Source organism: Vidua macroura, chromosome 5 (assembly GCF_024509145.1).
Source record: "Vidua macroura isolate BioBank_ID:100142 chromosome 5, ASM2450914v1, whole genome shotgun sequence".
Lineage (NCBI taxonomy): Eukaryota > Metazoa > Chordata > Aves > Passeriformes > Viduidae > Vidua > Vidua macroura.
This window is the reverse complement of record NC_071575.1, coordinates 5935132-5951535: the sequence shown is the minus strand read 5'-3', so window position 1 is coordinate 5951535 and position 16404 is coordinate 5935132. Positions and strand designations below refer to the sequence as shown.

The following is a 16404-nucleotide window of genomic DNA, read 5'->3' as shown; positions in this document are numbered from 1 at the left end:
AAGAAGAGATGAAATGCACCTCATCAAGTCCACAGCTGACACAAGCCCAGGAGTTTGGTCACTAAGCTTGAGGGCAGAGTCCCTGGTTAGTGGTGCCTGCACAGGCTACAGAGCAGACATACAGGAATCTCCTAAAACTTGACAGGAACAAACCTCAAGTCCTACACAAAGTATAGGGAAGAAGACTAAGACATGTCCCCCTGACCTCCCTTTCCCAGGCTCAATTTGAGTCCCTAATTCCCAGCTCCTGTGCCTCCCTCCCTCACACAAAGAGGGGTAGGGAATGCAGGGTTGTGGTCAGACTACAACACTTTGTCTCTGCCCCTCCTCATCCTCATCCTCCTCCTCCTCCTCCTCCTCACACTGCTCCCCTGCTCCATTGTGGGCCCCTCCATGAGCTGCAGCCCTTCAGGATAAACCTTCCCCAGGGGTTGCATGGAATTTCTGCTCTAGGACCTGCAGCACCTCATTCCCCTTCTCCTGCTTCTCTCACCTTAGTGCTCAGAAGTTGTTTCTCACTCTTGCTTCTCCCTCTCTTCTCACAGCCCATGCTCTGCTTTTGGCCTTTCTCCAAGAGCTTTTCCATCTAAGGCTGGGGGCTCATGTATACACACAGATATAAAGGAGCACATGATACAGAATCCCAGAATTATTTAGCTTGGAATGGCCTCAAAGATCATTGAGTCAAAACATCACCCTGAAAATCCCAAGTCCGCCACAAAACCCTGAGTGCCCCATCTACACATTTTTCAAATACTTCCAAGGATGGTGATTCCGCCACTTCCCTGAGCAGCCTGTTCCACTTATTTACTCACAGATGCACTTCATATGTATATATCTATATATCTAGAGAGACAAAGTTCTCACAACACAGATACAGGATAGAAAATCTACTGCAAAGAACTACTTGGATATGGAAACCCCCAAAATGTGTTCGCCTTGTTACCTCGGAGGGTAGGCTGAGCCAATATTCTTTATGCAGCACATTCAAATCACGACTAGAACTAGGGAAAATGGGACAATGTTGATATCTATGGAGCCCTTCAGCTTTCCTTTTTCTCTTCTTAGAGTGCCTCAGATTTTTAGACTGCCTTAGGAATCCCAGGAACACTAAACAGATGATAATGAGCACTGGAAAAAATTCTTTGTTATGTTTGGTCTGATCATTCACACACTGCAAGGGAATTGCAACAGCTGACCTCTTCAAGCCTAAAACTGGATTTGAAGTTATAAAAACAAAAGGTCCTGCTTCCTTTCATCTGGCTCTGGAAGGACTCTGACACTCTTTAACCACAAGTGGAGATTTGAGAAGATTAGGGCCATCATTAATAAACAGATTTCGTAAGTAGCGGTTAGAGCTCTACATGTACAATTGTCTCTGAATCAAGTGTGCATTTCTTCAATATTTACCTATCCTGATCCACAATATAAGAAAAAAGGGATCCAGATAATACATCTTAGTCAAGGGTAACAGCACCTTTAGCTCAGGACAGATCTCAGCCACGTTCTCATGGTTTATGAGTTCCACTCAGTCCTGCTACTCCTTTTACTTCAACATGCACGAGCTGCCAGACATATTATTCACCAGTTTCACTCTCATCCCCAAATATTTATCTCTGAAAACAGTGCTGTGTTATAAGGGGTACAGAGATCTGTCCAAGGCATAATAAAACCGATTTATTGCTTCAATGAGCTGCTGCACTGCCCAAAAGATAAACCAGCAGAGAAGACAGAACCCAGCATTCCCGGAGAGTGATGCTCCAAAAAGGAAATCAGAGCAAAACCTCAAGGACAGATACTGAAACACAAGTCAGCCTTTGGCAAATGGAAAAGAACAAGTTAATAAGGGGTTCAAAGCATAAAGGTATTGCCAGTGTCCCACACTAGAAGAGTCTAGGCTTGGAAAACTGCAGAACTTTAACCTTTTCTTAACACAGCATCACTGCCTTCCATGTAAAAGTAAAGTAAGCAGGGTCATAGAACCTCTTTTTCTTGTACATTTGAGATCAGTACTGAGTAGGCCGCTCCATTGGATCATGTGCTCCACCAGGGAGTTTCTTTATCCAGACTCCTTTTACTTCCAATCAGCAATCCTAGTGACAGGTACATGGAGAAAGACACAAAAAGGTGAATAGACTTATCCACACATCAGGCCCACAGAACTCTCCTGCAGCTCAGACCATCCTTCAGTCAATGGTCAAGGGAACATTGGCTTGTCCCTGAAACCAGCACATCAAACACCTCCAGCAGAGATGTACAAAGAGACAGTCACTTCCTCTGAGTACAGACTCTTAATTTCTTCCAGATCCCTGCCATTTCAATTATATCCTTTCAAAATACCTTTAACTTCTTTTACTGCACTCACTAGTAATACATAAAAATCCAGGGAGAATTCACATTCTAAGGATGGAAAAGGAAGGACAATTGGTGCCTCTTTTTTACTAAGGAACCCCAAACTGCCAACACAGCCTGCAGGTCTTGTAACTTTGAGCTTATTGTTGCTTCTCTCCTGGTTTTATGTATTGAGATTCTCTTCTTTTTTCTTTTTTTTTTTTTCCCATTTCCAAATCACACACTAAAACCATTCAAAGGACCCTTTAAATTCACTTAATTTATGGCACTGTATCCTCTGGCCAGTGAGTGTCACTCCTTCCCAATGAATAGCAAAGGCAGCTCACATGAGCTGAGTACAAATTCAGTTACAAATTCTTTGACAAAGTCAAAGACAAGCACAGATTAATGATTCAGCGAGGGCATCAAGAACAGCAACAACCATAGAAGAACAAAAAAACAAAATGAACCACATAAAACCCCCAATCAACAACCAAAAAAAAAAAAAAAAAAAAGATGACAAACATGAAAAGAACATCCCAAAACAAAAAGAAAACCCTGCTGTGGGCAGGCTGCCATCTCCATGGGGACACAGCAACCAGCTAAAGTAAGAGGGAATGGACATAATTACTATTCTGGAACCAACACGGAAGTAGATCTGCCTATCCCTTACTGGAATTGCTGAGAAACTGCATTTGAGACAGATGAGGGACAGTTTCTGGTATTCTCAGCCAGAGTTAGACTTAAGAAGGTAAAAATAACAAGAGTGTGTCAAGGTAGATACAAAACCAAATACAAGGCCAAAATGGTTCTCGTCCAGGCAGTGATCTCACAGTACATGATCACCCAACCCAGGTAGCAGCTCATGGATGGACACAGCCTCAGTGTGAAGAAGCTGGGACAGCTTTCCCCTTGGATTTGTATGTCTGGAGGGGGAGGCAGGACAAGGCTGGAGCCAAAAGCCCTGAAGTGCCATTCAGGACCCCTGGTTTACACAGCAGCCCCACAGCCAGGGTTTAGCCACGGCTGGTGATGTCTCTGTGTGCATTTGCAGCAGTTTATGCTCAGTGCTCACCACAGGCTGTTGGAAAGAAGCCACAGGTAGAATTTGGTGAGTAAGTGGTATCTGATGTATGACAAAAGGGCTGCAGACAAGTAGTGGAAACAGAAGTCAAGTCCTCCCTGCACCCCAAGTAAATCCCCTCCCAAAGAAACCAACACTCCTTTTGCACCTTTTCTCTAGCACAGTGGAGCAGCATCTTCTTCCCCCTCTGATATCTCTGAGCCAGCAGTCAGTGCATGCTGCCTTCACAGCTTCCTTTAAGTTACTGTCACTGTCACTGGGCCACACACCACAATGCAGGTTAGCTTGGATGAGTCCACACTTAAAAAGCCTAATTAACTGCCAGCTGATCTGCAGGATCCAACAAACTACACCTCTCTGCCTCTCAGGTAATCAGGAAAGCTCCTTGTGGACTGGTCCTAACAGCCTCTGGAATGCTAAACATAGCTCTAACCAATCTAAACACACTGGAGGAAAAAAGCTTGGGTGACTGCCAAATTCCCTGTAAAGAGCTGGATGCATGGTGCCACAGGCAAACCCTCAGCAAGGCTCCTCCCTGAATACCTCTGGGCTTGTCTCAGGGTCTCACTGCAGCTGTTGGTTTGAGGGACAAGCTCTCCCTCAAAGGCAATGGCAAAGTCTGCCAGTGTTAACTCGTCGGCAAGTGCCAAACAGATCATGGGTCTCCCGAAATATTTCTGATTGGATTTCTGGGATACCTATAGGTAAGGCACGTGGATGGGTGCGTGCTTCATATTGCTGACTTGGGGTGAAGCTATTTAAAGCTTGTCATCTGGCAATTTCCCTTTCCCCACCAGCTCCAGTCTGGCTTCCTCCTGTTGCCCCTGCTATTGATACTCTCTCCTGCAAAGGACAATTCTCTGTGCTGTAAGGGTGAGAAAGCACAGCGTGGTTGTTTACTTGCTTGCAGGGAGTTATCTGCATCCACAGAGAACAGTTTCACCTGCTGGCAGCTGTTCAGTTCCTAAAGGCAGGAAGTTAATAAGGCAGAGATATAAATAATTACCAACTAGTAGAGCTGGTCTACTCTTTCCTATCCTAAAGGAACTGAGGTTCTCCTTTCTAGTACTTTGCTCCCTTTCATTCTTTCTGTGAGTCTTGAGGATGTTGAGCCACAATCTGAGCTGTTACTTCCGCAAATACTTTTTTCCCTTTTCTGCCATAGAGCTACTAAAAATAGTGAAGCATTTCCTCTCAAAACACCTGGCTTTCTTTTCCAACTTTTTTTTTCCCTGAAGATGAAAATTTATTCCAAATCACCTATTTGCAGACCCTTCCTCATTCTCTCTTTGAGCAGAAAAAAAAATATTTTACACATCAGAGGAAAGAGGAGTATTTGAGAACCTCCCCTTTGTTTTCAGATTCTCATGTAACACTGTTCACACTTATAGAGGATGAAGTGTTAGCTTTCCCAAGAGATATCTTGTTAATGTTGAAGAAATTTTAGTATTTCTTGACTTCTCCTCAGTTCCTTAAGCCTCAGGTATACACAAAAATACAACTGCTTTCTCATCAATCCTTTTAGACCATCATCCTTAAATCCGTCCCATGTGTTAATCAGATTAAAGAGGCAGTCCTGTTAAAGGCTGCAAATTAGTGCTTCTTTATGTCCTGGTCCTCCTAAACATTGCTTCCTTTTGGAGAGTAGCTGGTGCGACTGGAAACTTGTTTCTGTTGCTGTTGTAGCCAGGGACAAATTCTGTTTAATGGATTCACTGACCATGAGCACACTTCAGTGAAGCCTACAAACACTGGGAACTAGGAGGTTAATTTAACACTGAGAGTAAAATTATGTCAGGGTGAACCTTTCAAAGGTCATGCTGTAACAAACTTATTTTCCATGGAAGACAAGCTTAATGGAAGTTCTTAAAGGAGGAGTAGTCATAATTCCTCCTTTTAAGTTTTGTGGCAAATAATTCCATTTCTAGCAAAAACTGTGCACGTGGGGCTTTGTGTTTATCTTCTGCTGCAGATAAGTATACTTGAAGTGCTGATATACGAGATGCCCGTGGGAATGTTATCTCTCGGACAACAAAAAAGGGATGGGTGGGGAGGGGACAAACTCATAAATTCACAGACAAAGATATACTCCTTGGCAACCAAGTACAAAACAGTAGCTTTGTGGCCTTTGGGGCTTTACCAAACTTTGTTGACTCTGCAAATTTTTGTTTAGAGAAAAAAACACTTTTAGAAAAATATGAACTCTATAATGAAAGCAAATCAACAAAAATAGTTATGGAAAAGCTATTGAAACCCATGCTCTGTAGAACTGAGAGTCCTGGACCGTGGGTTGCTGATGATTTTAACACAACCAGATGTGTCCTGTTCCTTCCTCAAAACTGAGCTACTGTGCCTCTCTTCACTCTGTGAAAGCCCTCCAGGTAGGTAACTTACATGTTCCAGTTGAAAGTATATGGAAACCCTGCCTTTTAGATTCCTTAGATAATCCTTTATTCTATCTGCTATTTTCTCCAGAAGCTTTGAGCAGCCTGCTTTAGTGGAAGGTGTCCCTGCTCATGGCAGGGGTAGAATTAAATGATCTGTGAGGTCCCTTCCAACCCAAACCGTCCCATGAATCTAAGAAACAAAGCCAAAATGTTCCAGCCCACTATCACAGTAGGGGAGAAGAAATGCAGTTGCTTCAGCTGGACTTAAGTTAAAAGAAAAATGGACTGAATTTAGACTAATATGCCAAGTAAATCTATGTGCAACTACATCCATTGGAGTTTCAGCTTGTTTCTGGATGACAGACTACAGAGTTGTCTAAAGGAGACCAAAAGCTCTAAGTCAGCCTGTTGTTAGGGACAATAGATGAGTTTAGCAAACAGAAAGTTCTTTGAGGGGCTCCAGTGGCATGGGCTGCTTTCTATTTTAACTGGTCATTTTGTGGCAGGAAAACTAAGGAGAGCATTTTTTCTTTTTTCATACTCTAAAAGTGCATGTTCTCATTCCTGAGTGAATGAAACACTTTCTTCTAAATGGGACTCTGCTGTCTCATGTTGAATAGCCATATGCTTCTGAAAAGCATTCCTGCTGGTCTGAATAAAACCTCACTCCTGGTCCTTACATATTTTTGCTGTCAGAAGGAGTTTCTAGGTCATGAAGAGAAGGTTGTCCCCGTGCCTTTGTAGGCAACTTTTGATGTCCTTCAGTTCTCTCATAAATCTATTTCCAGGCTCCTGAGGTTTGATGTGTCTTTGAAAGGTCTTGTTCTTATCCATATGTGATCAAATTAGAGTTTATTTGAAATTCTGGTAAAGGGACATTTTTTCTGGTGAAAATACCCATCTGTTAATATTAGAAATAGTCTGGGAATGTGTTGGTTTCAGCAGAAGTGGAGAAGGAGACCAGACACATTTTAATGGAAAGCTGCCTAGCTTTGGACTCTACTAACAGGGAGCATGCTTAGCAGAGAATTTGGCCATATCTGATTTTCTTTTTTCTACCCCAGAATAAATTATTTTCAGAGCTTTGAAGCCCTCAACCAAAGCAAAATCCCACCTATCACATGGATATATTGAGGATATCTGTTTTCAGCTGTCTTTTCTGAGTTGCACCCAGAAATTTCCAATAGTCCCATTCAACGTAACATGAAGTTGCCTTCCTGGTTCCTATCAGAAATAATAAGTCGATATTTCTACAACACCAAGGGAATTTAAAATTTCACTTACAAATAGTGAAATTACCTGCATATACAGAATTCATCACAAACAGGGCCGGATCAACAGCTAAAAACAATGCTGTTCAAACCACAGCATGAGCCACACATCCTACAAAAAAAATCTCCCATATGAAACCAGCTTTCTGGATCTACTGAGCCAAGCTGTGGGATGTTATTTATAAAACATCCACAGCTCCTGTTAGTAATGAGCACTTCACATTTCCAAACATTTGACAGCCTAACTTAATTGATGTTCTTTGAAGAGCACTAAGATTTGGATTTTGCTTTTTCTAAGAGTTTATCTGGCAGATTTCAGAACTGACAAATTGCATTCAGCATCCCTTACAATCACCAGGAGCACCAATCTTACTGAAACCTTTTATTTAATGCCTTGCCTTTCCTTGGATTTAGGCTTCTTGATTCCACTGAGTGCTCGTATCTTCCACTGACATCTGTGCTTCTGTGTTTCTCTTGTTTTTATCTTTGCATGTCTTGCAATCTTCCATTCTGATTCTACAGCTAAGACTTTCTAGAAGAGACACAATCAGCTCTTTAAACAGTGACAAAACCAGTCCATCATCATGACTTCAGTGTTGATGATTCTGATACTTTTATCATCAACCTTGACTGCAACACCAAAGTCAGTAGGTTTTGGCATGTGATTTAGGACATGCCTCCAAGGGAACAGGAAATTCCAACCACCATTCAAAATGCAACACCAGCTTCCTCACAGTATTCACATTAAATAATGTCTCTTGGCTTCAGAAGAAGAAAAGGGAAAGAACAAGTGAATAAACTGATACTGTGAAAATACATCTGTGAGTTAATGCCAGCTTGATCATCACTTTTCTTCTTGAATTTGGTACCGTGTGGAATCCTCAAGTTCATGAGCAATTGTAACATTAACACCAAGGAATATCTTTTTATTTTGCTGGTTTCTGTAAGAACAGAAGGGTTTTTTTCCACAAAAGCATAACCAAATTCCATCAACAGCACCATAGCAATGTCAGGCTACAGTATTTGTTTTCACTACAGAAAACATTAGCCTGTGGGGGAGATGTTAATGTATATTAATTGCTCAGATTATTACAAAATTGAGCTTCTAGAATAAGATGGATTGAATTTCTTACAGAAATGATGGAAAAAGTCAGCAATAATTCAAAAAATGAAAATAGAACTTACTCATGCTGTGGCTTTGTGCCCTGTGGTTAGGTGACAGTGCCTAACACAAAGCATTCCCAGATCCAAGTTCTTCCAGAGCTTTCCTAACATCTCTCTCCTGAAAAGACTCCTTGGTGCCAAACAATCTAAAGGACCTCAAAGTGAAGTGTTCTCATCTTGGGGATATTAATTTCTCTCTCCTCTAGATAAATGTCTGTTTTAACCAAATGAGGAGAAGCACAGTATCTCTGATCATGTCTCATCCCCTGTCCACGTTAGCTGGAACTCGCCAGCTGGCTCAAAGGTTTTTGGTAAGGCCCTTTCAGACAGACATGCTCAGACAGTGTGGTTGCAGAAACCTCATTTCCTTAGGAAGAGAGGTTAAAAATTATTAACTACCCCCATGTATTTTTAGAACAACCAAATCCTGGAACTTTACAGAACCCTAATGACAATTTTCTTTAATTTCAGTGCGCCTTCATTAGCAACTTCATCCATTCCACCATCTCATCCAGCTGAACACGCAACTCTAAGCAGTAAGAGGAACATCCCACTTTAATGAATACAGAGTTCTTGAGTTTCTTCCCTTCAATACTGCTCCTCTTTTGGTACCTGAAGCTTGTCATCAGAGACATCTGCTTAGTACCTCTCAGTAGTTAGTACACAGATGAAAAGTAGCCAATGTAGTTCTAAACTGAAAACTTTGTCAGTGACATTTCCATACAAAATTCCAAATAAATAACTGTTATGCTGGCAAGAAGCCCCCCTAAACACCATAAGTAATGAGTAATAATAATAATAATAATAATAATAATAATAGGCCTTACTCTTATGAAAATACACCATGTCCAGAATCAAGCTGTGACATCAAGGTCAAAGCCAGAATCTCAAAAGCAGCCATGTGCTTATAATTACTCTGAACTTTAGTTGTTGCTTGTGTTGGTCATATTACAATCACATCATTGGAAAAAGCAAAATATCTGCTTGCATTCTAGAGATAATTGTGGAAAGGACAGAAACGGGAATTTGACAGTCCCTTTGAGATAAACAGTTATAAATAATGGGTTATATGCTCCATTTCCAGATAAAAACAGGAGCTGGAGAACACTGTGCTAACTTACTTCAGTTCATTAAAGAGCTGCTACACTCAAAGAATCAAAATATATGCAGGCAAGTGCCCCATTAAATGGAACCACTAGACCCTTACATTTTTTGCCTTTTAAAGTTTTTTACAACAGCAACAGTTGTACACCAAATAAAAATGGAATATCAGCCAGAATGGTGGCTCTGAATTGCAATTTCATTAACAGAACACAACTAGCATCTCTTACATGGAGTTGGAGGAAGTAAAAAAACCTGAGAAAGCAAAATCTGAGGAGAGAGAATAATAGGAAAAAATTGCAATTTTTAATTAGTCCAAATAATCTGAATTCACTTGCTTATGCATTATTCACAGTGACACAGACATTGGTACACAGAATTTTTTCTAACGTAAAAAAATCCTCTGCTGGCTAGCCCCCCCCTTTTATAAATATGTTTTTTGATCTTTTTTGTACTTTCTTCCTGAAGTTTTAAGTCCATGGTGTTATTGATGTTGTTCACATTTTTGTAAGGATCGTGCACTTTTAATTATTCAGCAGCAACTGTTCAGTTGAGGTTTTTTTTTTTCCAACAAGCTGCCAGAAACAGGTATGTGTGTGTGTGTGTGTGTGTGCCCATGTGGTTCTCTTTGAAGGAGCTGTGGGAGTCAGTCTGGAGGAGGAGAGGGGTAACAAAGTAAATCTAGGGCATGTTTTCATATAAAACTGAGCCCACACCACAGCTCTCTGGTGGGGAAAAAAAAAAAAAGAAAAAGAAGAAAGATGATTGCCTCATTCCATTCCAGTCTTGGCCAACTGTGTTAGCGCTGGTTGCAGCCCCATTAGACCACTTGCTGACATGCTGCAACTCCTTAAGGTCCCAAAAGCTCCTCATTTCCTGCTGATCTAGATTCCTGCCATTACAGGGAGCTGATGAAGCATAGGAGGGCTCCAGTGAGTGCCAGAAGCAACATGAGTTGTGCAGCAGAAATGTGTGTCCAGAAGAGAAGAAGGGAAGGTGACAAAGGGGCACCAAGACCTTTTGGCATTGGTAAACCACCATGCCAGCTCTTGGGAAACCATACTCTAGGGAAGACATTTTCCCTGTCTACCACACAATTCCCAGAGACAGGCAGCATCCCACAGGAATATTTTGGAGCAACAGCCATTACCCTCTTTAAGCCACCATTTGGAGGAGCTCTTTCCCCAGAAATCTCAAGGCAGCCTGCAGAGCAGACTTTATGGCTACCCAAACTCTGCCTTTATGAAACGCTTTGCAGTCAAACCAGGTGGTCCGCAGTCCTTGCCAGATGATTTGCAATGTTACTTTGCAATTATTGTACACAGATTTATATGAAATTCAACAAGTGATTTTGGTCCACTGAGCAAACAAGAGTGGGGCAGTGTTTCAAGGTGCTTCATGTGCAGTACTAACCAGACTGAAGACCATCCACTCTTTCTCACTGGGGTAGGCTTCTGCTAGTGTCAGAAGCTAAACTGGCTATCCAAGTGTAACTCCAAGTTTAACTATTGAAGGACAACTAGAGCTGGCAGGAGCAAGCTGAATGCTGGAGGTGGACAAAGTGAGCAGAACTGGTGCTGGCTTGTTAGCAATGAGCTGTTAGATCAGCTCACCTCATCCCAAAGGAGGTTATGGGACACAAAGGCTGGTCTAACTTTCGAATGAGAGCAAGGTCTAACACTCATTTAACAAGTGGCCAAACCAGCACAAAGTGACCTGGAATAGGTGCAAGTTCTCACTTAAGCTTTTGCAGTGTTACACAGCAAGAAAATGGCAGGTCTGAGAATACAGTTAAGAGTCCCTGTCCTGGACCTCCCTCTTGCCTTGGACTTGCCTCCACTCCCAGCCAGCCTTTGGTTTCTCCAGTGCCTGACAGCAGCCCTTCCAGCTGTGCTGACCCCAGGGGTGATGTGGCATCCATTTGCTAAGAACTGGACTGGGACCAACAGCTCCTTTTTTATCTCCCCACAGTCATCACTGCTTCTTCTTCTATTGAACTATTGACTTGGACAGGATTCAAATTAGTTGCCTATGGGTGAAAGGTTCCTTGTCCCATCATGAATTCCACACTCCCGCTTTCCCTAGCTCCCAGCTGTCATGTCCTACCCGTCTTCCTCCCAGTGGCCTCTGAGCTTCTTGACCATTTTCAGCTGTCCCCTTTGTGCCTGTGTCCAGCTTTCTGATCTCCACAACCTGTTTTTCCTCTTTTCTTTGTGCCTCCCGCTTAAATCAGATTCTCTTTGTTCTTGAGCTGCTCTGCTCTTGCATTGTTTTCCTCCAGTTTCAGCATCACTGGCACCAGTCTCCGCTTCCACCACAAACCAACGTGGACCTCAGCATCTCAGTCCCTGGTTCTCCTCTCTCCCTCTTTCACCACACTCAGTGTTAGCCAGTTGTCCTGCTCCCTCACTTCCTAGTCCAAAGGAACCCAGGTTCCCTCTAAGTCTCCGGCTTTTTAATTGAAAAATTCATCTACCCAAGCAAAAGCAGCACAAAAGACCAAAATTAGCAGTCCCTGCATGCTCCAGAGAAATGGAAAAGATATGAAAAGGAGGTTGGACTGCAGTGAGCAGGGTGTAACTGGTACTATAGATCATGGGCACACTCAGGGGTTTCCTGCCTGGAACCTGCACTGCGACATCACCTCGGGCTGACACAAGTGGCCTCTGTGGCTCACAGAACAGTGACAAGTGACAGCCAGCCAGGTGGACACAACATTCCAGCCTACGGCAGAGCCATTCCAGTAGTCATTAAATGGATGTAGGCTTCAGAAATATATCCATCACATAAGTAAGTCTCCACCTGCAATTAAATGATTTAAATGTGTAGGTTTGCCAAGTAAGGTCACTGCCATAAATAACTATCACCAACACATGTGTATTTTTCTTTCAAGAGAGAAAATATGAGGGTTAAACCCTAATACCTGACATTTTGATGTGATTTAAGCAAGTGCACAGCTGAGTTTAGAAATTAATCCAAGCCAGGCACATGCTGCTTTTTCTGGACTGAAGACCTCACAGCAAATAGCTGGGCTCTAACATAGGTGATCTCCAACACCCCAAATGGCCACAGGCATTGCTTGGTTTGGATCAATACATTGTCAGTTCATGGAGCAGCTGCTCCTCAAGCCCTCAGCTCTTGCTAAGTGAGATCCTCTACTCTACTGGGTTTTTTGGAAGTGAAGTATTTCACAGTCCTAAACCAGAAAAGTATCCAAATGAGAAGGTTTTCAAGACCTGCAGGAGGGATTCTCAAGTAAGCCCACTCACCCCTTCAAATATTTTGTTTTGAAACCATAATTTCTACCTCCACTAAAACTCCAATAACTCCACTAAAATAATACAAACTCTAGGTTTAATTAGGCAAAAATAATTCCCTTTTCTATCACTGTTATAAAGTTCCATAAGAACCCTGAGCTTATTCCCATAAAAGAAACTTTCTACAAGTGTTATCGGTGATTATCTTGGTAATTTCAGAATGAGAAGATGTCACCTCCTGGAGCACTTGCTGTTCCCTCACTTTGCCTGGTTTTGTAAAGTCAGGATCTTTCTAGCAGAACTGAATCCATATCAGAATAGATCCAGTCTCTCTTGGACAGAAAATTGCCCCAAGTTTCTACATGAGTTGTGTGATCTTTGTGGCACATGAAGGACAGAAGGGTCAGGGCACATCCAGTTCCTCCAGGCTACACAAATATCAGCCATGTACTTGAGAGTTTGGATTTGTTAGGGAAATAGTCATAATCATCAGCATCAATCAGCTGCACTTAAGTTACCTCCAAACCCACACATAAAATACGGGAAGCTGTTTAAAAATAAATTACAGGTTGTTCTAATTATAAAATTAAGTGCATTTTAGATTAGTAGTTTATTTTTTTAACAATGTTTTGCTGTAATGATATATAATCTTATAAGGCATATTCTTTCCAAAATAGAAACTTGTTATTTAAATGAACACATCATGTAGTTACTGGGATAATTATTAGCAAAAACATCCTTGAGACAAAATGCTTGCCAAAAGCTGTTTCAAATGTTTCCTTTCTAGCAGCCTCAAAGACAAATAACTTTTAAGAGCACTCAATTTACATATTCTTTCATGTAAATGATAGAAATTCTTAAAAAAACAGTTGCTGTTGGTATTACCAATATTTTCTCCAATTTTCTAGTACTGAGTGGGTGTATAGATTTGTTTTTTATTTTATTTTAATGCCCATTTCAGAATAAAAAAGTGCATATTAAAGGTCAACCTCAGCTGGGGATAAAAGCAACACAGATGATGAATGAATTTTAGCAAGAGTAGTAGTCTCAAATAGGCTTAAATCATGACTATTCATATATTTAAATCTACACAAATCACATATTTTTAGTCCTTAGGAATAAAGCATGCTATAAGCATAGTCCTTGAAAGAGGCTTTATCTTTTTGCTTGGAGAAATTTCATTAATCAAAAAATCCTTTCAAAAATATGTATATGATGTTGAGGGGGGAAAGGAAGCAATATTAATGCGACTATCTATTTTATGCTAAATAGAAGCATTAGTGTTCATCCCTAGAATTACCATATATTTCTCTGGGCAGTTCCTGACTGCAGCCACTGATAATGGGTTTTTTTCCCAAAATGCAGTCAGGCCATAGTTTATCTCAAACAAACAGAGTAATTTCAACACTCTGCATTTCTTTAGAAAATATCCTAATTTTATAATAAAAGCAAGGCCTTTTGGCCCAGCTGGCCAGTAAAACTTGCTCTCGTCTCAGTGAGAGCACAACTGGACCCTTTCTACAGCTAAGATGACAAATTATCTTTCTGTTAAGCAGCATACAGAACAGTAATTGAGGTTTTGCTAAGTTTGACAGATACCATAAGCAACCAAAGAAAACAGTAACAGCTGGATTAATATATCAACCACAGCTTTACAAGGGTAAATGGAAGCCTTAATTGCCTCCTTGCATGTACTACATACATGGTATAATGAAAAACATTTAGCTAAGTTTGTACTCATTTCATGTTCATGACTATAAATCAATTCAAATTAGTAGTATTATATGTTTGTCTAACAAATTACTTGTTTTGGCTCTCTAACATGAGCAAAACAAACTTAAAAGAGCAGAATGTGTCTGATCACAGCTGGACTTGCCACATCTCCTGGTAAAAACTGCAGTGTCTGAAGCTGGAACAGTGTAAAGCAACAATCAGAACTGCCAGGAGTACAGAGGACCTGCCCTCAGAAATACCAAATATACATGTATATCCCTGAAAACAAAGATCATTTAAAGAATAAAAAGCCTTCTCTGGAAATGATAATGCATATAGTGGCTGATTCTTTGAGGAACTAGCTTTTCTACTGCCTTGAGAGGATTACTCATGGAACGGGTTTTGAGCACAGGAGACCAAGTACTGATTCCTTGCTGATTAAATGGGCAATTTCAGACTTTTCTTACACCAAAGGTCATGTGAAAATGTAGGTACTTACACAGCAAAATGATAGATAAAGCACTTCCACCCACTGGGCCTCTCCAGGAAGTTGTAGATCTGTCCCTGGGTGCTGGTTTTGGTCAGATATTGGCTCTGGAAGAACTCTGTGGTCCGGGCCCTGCCGGCTCCACTGTCTGAGCAGGCTGCAGCCTTTGTGCCTTCCCCGGGGCTCCGGCGAATCCTGGGTCCCTTATCCATGGAGGGCTCTGGAATCACTGCCACAGGAGAATACTGCATGGTGCTGAGGCTCCCCCTGACTTCCAACAACACTGCAGATTTGCTATTTCCACTCAGAATGCTCAGCTGGAGAGTGGAGCCTTGATCCTGCCCACGGTGGTCACACACTGGGTACGCAGCAGTTTCTGCACCACCACAGCACATCCCGCAACAACACCCAGGTATTGCTGTCTCTGATCAATATTTAAAATCATGAAGTAGGGATTGGATGTCTTCCGTGTCCAAGGCTCTCCAGCAGCTGATAAGATGACTTTGTGCTGTTATCATGGAGCTTCTCTGTGACACAAGTGCGAGCTGCCAGCCTGTCACCTGCTGTCACTCACATCCTCTGAAATTAAGTCAGAAAAACCTATGAGACAGTAACAACAGAAGGTACAGGAGTCTGGGAAAGGAAGGAGGTTGAGACTTCTGGAGGAAGGAAAGAAAATTAATTTCAAAATTACGTTGTTAAGAAGAAAGCATAGAACTATTTAAACAGTGCAACACTTGTGCAGCAGCAGAGGGAGCTGATCCTACCAGATTAGTTTAAACTGAACAGTTCTTGAAGTGCCCTGATTAGAAATGAAGTGTTGACCAAAACATACCTGAATGTGGCTTTGAACTTCAACACCTACACCTCAGGAGAACGTATCTAGAGCATCAATATTACAGGAAGAATTTAAGACTTAAATAAATAATTTCAGCCACCTCACAGGATCCAATCTTGCAGTCCACAGTACTCTGGAACAACTTTTCTCAAGTGTAAAAAGGAGGATGCCATTAATGATAACTGATACTGGGAGGTTAATATTGCTACAAGGGAAGAGATCAAAGACTCCTGGCCTGATCTTCAATTTTCTTCAAGCCCTTTCATGTTTGCAGCTAATTTTGCTACTCTCAAACAAGTACCTAGACAAAATAGAAAAGAAAATAGGGTTCTTCTAGATCAATATGTATTTCATGAAGCAGAATTAAATTGCCACTAATACAGAGCAGCAATTTCTTAGCAGCAATATTAATAATTTTGTAAGACTGAGAGTGGACGTCTTTCTTTGAACTGTCTTTTTTCTTACACCCCACATTCAGAGTTACTTTAGCCTCGGTAGAATATTTTAGAGAGAAAATTTCAGCCTTCACACATAGCCCCCTTTTTTTAAATTAAGCCTATTTTTTTGCTGTTGCTTAAAGCTTCTCATCTGTTGTGAATGAACTGCCAGTGCAGTACATCTGAACAGAGCCCTCCAAGTTATTCCACAAAGTATTTACATGTACACGTTTTAACATGACTTTCCTACACAGGGCTCATTTCTTAACACTGCTCATGGAAAGGTGAGCATCAGTTCACATTTCCACATCAGTCCTAGTGCAAAGAGAGAAAT

At 41.5% G+C, this 16404-nt stretch overlaps 1 protein-coding gene across 1 annotated transcript in view; it reads right to left on the bottom strand.

Moving 5' to 3' along the window:
• The window catches only part of LOC128807944 (potassium voltage-gated channel subfamily KQT member 1-like), a 410223-nt gene extending 395033 nt beyond the window's left edge, over nucleotides 1–15190 (bottom strand). The window contains exon 1 of the mRNA XM_053978678.1: nucleotides 14808–15190. Coding sequence (XP_053834653.1) covers nucleotides 14808–15190 — 383 coding nt within the window. The remainder of the gene's footprint in view (nucleotides 1–14807) is intronic.
• Nucleotides 15191–16404: the final 1214 nt, after the last annotated feature.